At 36.5% G+C, this 9,209-nt stretch overlaps 1 protein-coding gene across 3 annotated transcripts in view; it reads left to right on the top strand.

The window, feature by feature from the left end:
- Positions 1–9,209, top strand: part of GLRA3 (glycine receptor alpha 3) — a 98,698-nt gene that overhangs the window by 66,227 nt on the left and 23,262 nt on the right. For all 3 annotated transcript variants that reach the window (XM_019470220.1, XM_019470219.1, XM_009272342.2), the window contains one exon: positions 5,994–6,135. In XM_019470220.1, coding sequence (XP_019325765.1) covers positions 5,994–6,135 — 142 coding nt within the window. The remainder of the gene's footprint in view (positions 1–5,993; positions 6,136–9,209) is intronic.

The raw sequence follows: 9,209 nt of genomic DNA, 5'->3' as shown, positions 1-9,209 counted from the left end.
GATCTGCTCCATGATCTTCCCAGGCACAGAGGTGAGACTGACTGCCCTGTAGTTCCCCGGGTCTTCCTTTTTTTCCTTTTTAAAAATGGGGGTTTTGTTAAAATGTTTCCCCTTTCCCAGTCAGTGGGAACTTCACCAGACTGCCACGACTTCTCAAATATGATGGATAGTGGCTTATCAACTTAATACATTGCTAACTGCAAAGGCAATGCAAACACTTCAGCCACAGTAGCTCATTTGTGTCCCGTAACACACAAAATTTGGCATCTCTGCTTCCTTTCTCAGCCTTCATGCATTTACACCCTGCAAAAGCAAACCCTAGCACACTGAGTTTCAGTGACAGAAGTACTTACTAATCCACCTGATTTAGTTTAGGTTGGCCTGGTCCTGCAGACCACTATACTAGATGATAACCTCAATTGCTTTCAGCTATTTCTGTAGTATAAAAGGGTCACCTTTTCCAGCATCAATGAAAAAGTGAGCTGTACCCTCGTGTACTAACCAGGCCAGTGACTCACTGTCCTTTTTTCAACACTAAATGTAGCCGCTGTGACTTTCCTCCATAACACTGTATTTCTCAATCACCGGTAATAAAAATATCTGATAGCAATTTATGATAGTCACCAAAACCACCTCACAGTCAAAAAAGAAAAATTCCTTTTTAGTGAGAGACTCAATATCATGTTGGGCTGCAGCAAATGCAAATAAGTAAGAGATATTTATGTTCTGCTCACAAAACAGCAGCAAGGGAGATGGTATAGTAAGACTGAACAGCAAGAATTTACAAAGAATACAAATAACCATTATGCAGCAAAAGTTTACCCTGAAAGACAGGTGTGCTCAGAAATAGATTCACAATTTTTTTCTTCCAGACACATAGAGTGGGACTCCCTTCAGGCACGCACAACACATTTCCTATGGAAAGCAGAAAACAATGAAAGCAAGGCACAGAGAGAAAACATCTTACACTCAAATCTTAGCCCAAGAAGAAGTCAGGATTCAAGAGCTAAGCACTTATGTCTACTACAGAATAAGCTCGATACATCTATAAGCAGAGTTAATAAACATTTAAATTTCTGTGTAGTTGATAAAAGCACTCTTCTGATTTGGCTTTGAGTCACCTCTTTCTATACTCTTAGAGTTGAGTAGAAGGACACTGAAATTATTTCCCTAGGCAAAATATAGTGCCCTCCTGATAGAAACATTAGAGGCATAAGAAGTGTGATTAAGTATTGTCTTTGCTATTTTTGCAAATTAAAAAAAATACAAATAAACTGCAAAACTCATCACCGCATTAACATTTGGCATGGGCTTCTGTGACATAGCAAATGTAAGAAGGAGAATCTAGAAACAGGTACTGTCGGGGAGATAGGGCTTCTATAGGTGTGAATCTCAACTTGAAAAACTGCAAGGGACACGATTCCTGATTCTGTGGCATTGCTGTGTGTTGGTTCCTCTATTTCCTCAAATTCAGGTTCCTAGATTGTGCCAACTCTCCTGCCAGCTAGTTTCTATGGATTCAGTATTTATGGACCTAACAACACAATAAAGACACCATTATCTTCCTTATCCCTTAGAATCTGTGAAGAGAAACATCTTGTTCTTTATAACTACTACATATTTCAGTGCAGTTCTTACAAGATGCAGAACATATTTAACATTATAACACACACAGTGCAAGTTTGTACTGGTAACTGCACATCTGTACAGAATAAAGTCTTCACATTTCAGGCCCACAGTTTGTTAAGAAGGTGATATGATCATATAACTGTTCTTTACTGCTCCATTTGCACAGTGATAGCCATGTAATGGAGTACAGCTTCTCAGATATTTTATCACACAGGCCAATTGGAAAATATACCCAGTTTTGCTCTAATCTTTGACAGCGGACCAATATCAGCAACAGGCATTTAGACTTTTACTTAAAGTTACATTACTGAATGATTTTTTTTAAATTGCTTCAAAGATAATGCACATTTATTAATGAAGTAACACAGGAAGACGAGTAGGAACCAAAAGCTCAGGTGGACTTCAGGTTTAGTATTTCTTGAATTTAGTTTAAGATGTTTTGCCTTATTTTAATTATCATGCCTTCTGATTATTTCATGAAAAATTAATGCACTGAATTGAACCTGTAATATATTTATCAATCATTGGCAGAATAATCCATTCCTAAGATATTCTGTTTGAACTGTTTCTGCGTATATTTACCCAACAAACTAGCCCTTTCTGCTAGCGGTGCCGTTATTCAAGAATATCAAAGCAAAATTTGAGAGACCACACAAAGATATCTGTCTTATTGAATTTTACTATTTGGGTACTACTGCATTCAGATAAATTATTTTTAATTGCAGTTGTGTCTCAGGAACACTCAGCTTTAATTATGAGCTTGATCACTTAGATTGACTGGTGCTGCATAAACCTAGAACAAAAAGAGCACCATCACTCACTTCTCTCATCTGGCTTTTCTCAGCTAATCAGTTGCTAATCTTATACAGACAATGAAATAATTTATTTGTTTTCATTTTTGTTCCCGTAAAACTCATTTCAGCAGTGGATGGCAGAGTGTATTTTTTTCATCTAAATGAGCAAGGTAAATGCATTTTAGCAACGACCAGCTTTGTTGCAGCATCTAATCAGATTTCCATTTTGCAAATGTAGGCCTCAGTACTGCAAATACATATGCATGAATGATGTATATAGTCCCACTGAACTCAGGCAGTGGCATCAGGATTTTAAAGTTATCCACGTAGTTCTAATACTGTAAACTTTTATGACTGGCAATTCTAGGATCCTAAATCTGAAAAATAACACTCTGCCCTTAAGGCTTCAAAATTTTCATTACCAAAGCTCCCTACGCTTCTGTTAGTTGGTGTGCACTTAGCCCCCCCCGCTCCCGCCATTGATGGCACTAAGCAATTTGGTGCCTTATCCATATCAGGATCGTAAGTCTCTGTTGCTGAGACTGAACCTCAAGGTAATTTCAAAATCTGTCATGATGTCTTCTCGTGCTGCTGGGAGCCCAGCCACTTCAATAAGGGACACTAATTACATTAATCAGCAGAGCTCCCAAAATTAGGGTGCTGGAGGACGAATTTTTAGGCTCATATAATACCATACACCCAAACTCTAATGGTATATATGCTACAGTATGGTAACCACTGAGTGTTTTAAAGGGCCATTTCTATAGAAATTCCTTTTTGCCCTTATGCAGAGCGCACAAAATACCACGAACATTCTGAATGTTAAGCACTGTGATATTCAGCAGGTCTTCGTCATAAAATTAATTAAAAAACAAAAATATTTTCCTTTTTTTCAGATATTAAGGCAGCTCAGTTAGCTCTATTAGTACTGCTGTTCCTCCTGAAAAATTTCTAACACAGAACAATGTGGGTTTTAGCCCTTTTGTGCATAGAATATCCTGGGATGGGCCTAGGACGTGAGCTGCAGTTTGTTCTTGCAAATTCTCTGATTCTGTTTTATTTCTGCAAGTGACTAGATACTTTCCACTGTAGTCTTTCTTCCTTTTCTCCATGACAAGAAGAAAGAACAATGCAGTAGTTGGAAAAAAGAGAAAGATCGTCAGTTTATTTGGAACTGTACCAAATAACGAAATATTTCCAGTTGGAAAATCAAGAATACTCGTCCTTGTTAACACTGCTCACTAAAGAAAATTTAGAGACAAGTTTTTGTTATTAAAAAGTTCAATACATTTAAATAATTTATATTTTCTCACTTCCCCAATTACAGGACTATTACAACATTTTAGGTTTCCCTAATTCAATGGGCACATTTGATTGGACCATGTATTTCACGTTTAATAAAGGGCCATAAATTTAATAGAAACTAAGTTGATTTAATTTAACATACGTAGTGGAAATATGATATAAATTATACTATTTTAAATTTCTTTGGTATAACATAAACTCACATCTCCATTAAGCTCCTCTGTATTTTAAGACACATTTACTTTGTAAATATGATCTTGACTTACAAAACTTAAGTTACAGTATTGAATGCTAAAGCTATATTTGGGTATTTAAAATGTAAACATGATAAAAATGAATTACTACAGCAGCATTTTGCATACACAGCTGTTATTTCTAATAGATGCACTACAGAAGAATTAGTGGGCAGGGTAGATAATCAAAATTAAAAGCATGCATTAGAGATGAATGAATCGGATTTAGTGAAATACATTTTGACACAGCAGTTGTTTCTTGTCAGTTCAATGAGTTTTACTTAGGGGATATCACTTCTGGCCATAATCGACATGCTTCAAATGATAATCTGCTTTACACACAATGGCTTTTTGTCTGAATTCATGCAAAGTTTAATAAGAGCTATACTTCTGATTTTTCATGGTTTATGGCATTTAATAGTGAATTTTAAGACTGTGTTTATAGAATGGCATGCATTCAAGAAGACAGAAAAATGAGAGTTTCCTTGCACAGTTAATATATGCTTGTACTGTCTTGAGTAATGTCTGATCTCAATTAATTACTTCTTTAAAAGGATATGGTCCCATTTTTAGCATATTTATCCAGATCAGAAAGGATGAAGTGTGTCTCAGTTGAGGTGTGAGCATATCAGGGCATAATGACTGAATAGTATTTATAGATGTATTCAAAGAATAATGAAGTCACTGAATATAACGGGAAAGATTTATACCCACACACCAAAGCAGTTATTTCCTTCACTGGAACTCAAAATGTCAGTATTTGTGGGCAGATAGTTACTCTTAGAAAGTTCTGAATAATATACTTTGAACAATAATTTGTTACTGAAAAGTTAAAAGATATTTCCAACTGTAGGTAGCTTATTCTCAACAGCTCATTAGCATTGGACTAAAGCAGAAAGGAAATATTGCAAAGAAGCAAAATAGATGAATGAAAGCTATATAATTTAGATGTAAAAACTACTCCCTGTTCCTTCTTGTTCAAGCTATTATATGTGGCTCAAGTGTATCCTTGTCGTTCAAGCTATTACAACAATAGAAACCATCTAGTTTTAGATTTCAACCTTAAAATCTTACTTTGTCCAAATCTATTAGATTCTGAGAAAGTCTTAATGAAACCTGAATGAGACTAGAAAGCCTTTTATTTTTTTTTTCAGTTGTCATAACCAGATAAAATTTATTCAGAAAAAGTTTGGAATATACATCCAGGGATATACTGGAAAGTTAGTATATCACATATTGAGAGGAAGTAGAGCTATTTTCCCCGATGATATCCCATGCAAATATTCAGCTGAGAGAGGGAAATAGAAGGAAAAAATACTTGTCCTTTACAAAGTCTGGCCCTTGATTAGTACTTCTACTATGGCTTTTGCTGTTTTATTTAATCTTATACACACCTGCATGAGGTACAGATTAAGTGCAGGAATCTGAATATTAAAACTGAATGCCTTTTAATATCATAATATGCCATAGTCAGCTAACGTGGGAAGATTACAGTCAATTGCTTTCCCTTGCTTTGTACCAGTTTCAGAGAAAAGTATTTTTTCAATTCAATTAATATGTCGCTCCTGCAGAAATTTTCATTCATTGTTCTCTTTGAAGAATTTGTACCTAACAATTCAAAAGGACATAAATCCATAAACATAGCTTTGAGAATCCACCATTTCACCTCAAGTAAAAGGAGAAAGTTCTGAGAGTGAAAGGCCTATTTTATCCTTCATGGGCTGGGGAGGGTAAGATTTTCCCAAGCACCCAAGAGAATTGGATGTTTAGCTGATTTTGATGTTTTTGTTAATTCCATTAATAGACTACCTGACTACTAAGATTTCACAAAGGATGCATAAGACTGGCTTTTTTTTTCTAGTTCAGTATGGTTTAGAATGGCAGATAACACTTTTTGGTTAACAGCTACAAGACCCCCTGTATTTTCTCCTTTTTATGACATTTAATCAAGTCATCACTATTTGGTTTGTCCCGGCTTTTCAAATTTTGCAGCTGACTTAGAGTTTATTTGCACCTTTTTTTTTTTTTTTTGTTTGGTTACAACAAAATGAATGATCTCATTTTTGAATGGCAAGAAAAGGGAGCAGTTCAAGTAGCAGAAGGTCTCACTCTGCCACAGTTTCTGTTGAAAGAAGAAAAGGATTTATGTTACTGCACCAAGCATTATAATACAGGTAGGAAAGCCTATTAGTGATTAAAACTGGAAAAATATTTAACATTTATTGTTATTTTGGAGAGTTGTGTTGGGTTTTTTTAAATATTGTCGCTGAACTCACGAGAAGATTAAAATGTACAGATGCATTGTGCAGGATAATGCAGTCTTAAATAACTGACACAATGAAACAAAACTACATGAAGGCTGATCAAACGTCTATTTCAGTAAGCTTAAGAAAATACACAGTTGAAATAATTCAGAAGCAATTCACCCAGGAGTTCTATTTTTACAGTGGGTGCCATGACCACACCTACACTGTGGGATATGAAGCACTGCTGAAATCCAAAGGTCCATAAGCTGTGCACTAAGCATGGCTTGGCTCAGTCAGGAAAAAGGGACACAGGGTTTCCAAGCCAGCTATCCCTGCCCTAGTTCATACAGCAAGGGGGCAATGCAAACAAACTGAAGGCATCCTTAGTGTACAATGGCCAGGTGTCCAAACTAGACGTGACATTTCTGAGTTGAAGCCTTTGTGAAACTACTATGTTTAGCTCATCATCTCTGGGATTATTTGAAAAAGCGGGGGGGGCGGAGGGGTGTGTGTGTTAACAATAATATAGTTATTTTATTTTTAATTGTAAAAAAAATCTCAATAACTGGAAAATCACAAGCAAAATAATCCTCAAAAAACATGTAGCAAAGGCTAAGTATGCATGGTTTCCATCTTCTCATGGGGGAAAAAAGCTAGAACTCTTTCATTCTAATCCATATCTCTTAATTTCTGCTGTCCAATATGATTCTAGATTAAACATATCTTGAAATTTAAGTTTAGAATGATTTATTTGGATTCTGCTGAAATGGCAGAGGGGAGAAAATTCAATAGGTGGCGTTCATAAGGAATGTCCTGTTGCAATCAAAATTAAGGAAGAGTTCTTTTCAACACTGAGTTTTATCAGAGCAGCCATGGTGCCCTAAGGGAGGGAAAGGTTCTCTAATAATTTTCATTTAGAGTGGGGAAATATTGACAGAAACTTTTTGAAGTGTTCCCTAAAATAAATCAGAAATACATAACATACACTTTTACTGTCCAAATACTAATATCTGGCTAATCCTTAAAAACCTTCCAAAAATGGAGATACATATCCTATAGCAAGGTAATTTTTTCACTCAAACATCCCTTTGTTAATGATAACAATGAAATTCATATTATTCCTTTTTTCTTTTTACCATAATCCTTATGATAAAGAAGAAAACTTTGTTTTCATTATTTTTCTGTCTCCTTTGAGATATATAGGCAGCCTCTTCTTTCTTTTTAGGACTCCTCTGCTTCTGTGCCATTTTAACATGTGCCTGTAACTGTACTTCTATAACCTGTTTAGCGATATTAACAAATGAGAATTTGTGGTAGAAAGTATTCTCATTTTTCCAAAGTTCATTTGGACAATATGATGTATCAAAAATTTCTAACTGAGGAATTAAAACATTACTGTGGTACTTAATCTAATATTGAATGGAAACCTGGTTTAAAATGTCAGACTTTCTGGTGATTTCCAAACATCTCATCCAAAGCTGAATTGTACTCATTCATTTGTCTGAGAACTTTCATTACAATCATCATCATTTAAACCTTTTGATTTTGACTGAAACTTCATTTTTTTCAATATTTTTGAGCCATTACCTTTTTCTTCATAACCTGTGTTTCAAGCCTATTTAAATTGGTACTAATTTTCTTCCAAGCAGAAATAGAAAAACATGCTAGACATAACACACTAGGTTGCATGGGGTCAGCTTACATCTACTGTCCTTTTCACTGTGGCCCTAAACTGATCTGAGAAGTGGAAGCAACAGATATTATTAACTGCATGTGAGGTCTCACGACTCTCAAAATGTGCCTGCAAGACAAGTGCGCTTATCCCTGTGAACTGCTGTCACATTTAGGTGGGAGAAGGGGTTCACTGTCAACTCTAGAGGACAGCGTAGCCAATCATCAGTCTGTTATATTTCTGTATTGCGTTGGCCAAACTGCATTGCTGTGGCCAAACAGGTGCTCTAAAATGTGAGTGCAGCCCACAACCCTGAAAAGATGGCTGAACTTCATGCCTCTACTTAAAAAAATCATTGGGCAATTTAATTTGTCTGTAAAAAGTCAAGCCGTTTACTAATACAGAAAACTTGGAAGCCTGCACACAGGCACCCACCATACACTTCAGGATGGAGACTTTAAAAGACCTCAGCAAGCAAGAAGACAATTGCACAGCTGTGGGACCTGCCTATGACTGGCAGGGGGAAAAAAAATGCAATGCTGAGTGACACCGGCTGCAGACAGAAGGGTATGTCCCCACCAGAGTGGCCTGCTCTGAGTTACAGCACCAACATTACAGGTACAAATCTGGAAGAACTTTGGCAGGGCAAACCAGAAAGGAAAGATAGTCTTACTCATGCAGGACTACGTGTATTGTGACATTCTCCTCTTTAAGGTAACTATTTTCTCCAGTGTATTTATTTTTTTATTCAAGTCTTCAGTATGAAGTTAATTTAATCAAATTAGAGGGGTTTGGTTTGGTTTGTAGGAGGGTGGGAGTGCCTTTCATTTCTTTGTTACAACAAGTATTATTAACTACCGTGTGTAGGCTAAAAAACCCTAAACATTATATTAAAAGACAACAACAACAACTAAAAGTTTCTTTTCCTCCATTATGTCATATAATAGAATCATAGAATCATAGAATGGTTTGGGTTGGAAGGGATCTTAAAGATCATCTAGTTCCAACCCCCATGCCATGGGCAGGGACACCTTCCACTAGATCAGGTTGCTCAAAGCCCCATCCAACCTGGCGTTGAACACTTCCAGGGAGGGGGCATCCACAACTTCTCTGGGCAACCTGTTCCAATGTCTCACCACCCTCACAGTACAGAATTTCTTCCTTATATCTAATCTAAATCTACCCTTTTTCAGTTTAAAACCATTACCCGTTGTCCTATCACTACACTCCCTAATAAAGAGTCCCTCCCCATCTTTCCTATAGGCCCCCTGTAAGTACTGATAGGCTGCAATAAGGTCTCCCCGGAGCCTTCTCTTCTCTAGGCTAAACA

This window comes from Aptenodytes forsteri, unplaced genomic scaffold (assembly GCF_000699145.1).
Source record: "Aptenodytes forsteri isolate BGI_AS27 unplaced genomic scaffold, ASM69914v1 Scaffold13, whole genome shotgun sequence".
NCBI lineage: Eukaryota > Metazoa > Chordata > Aves > Sphenisciformes > Spheniscidae > Aptenodytes > Aptenodytes forsteri.
Note: the sequence above shows the minus strand (reverse complement) of the source record. Positions and strands in the feature narration are given on the sequence as shown.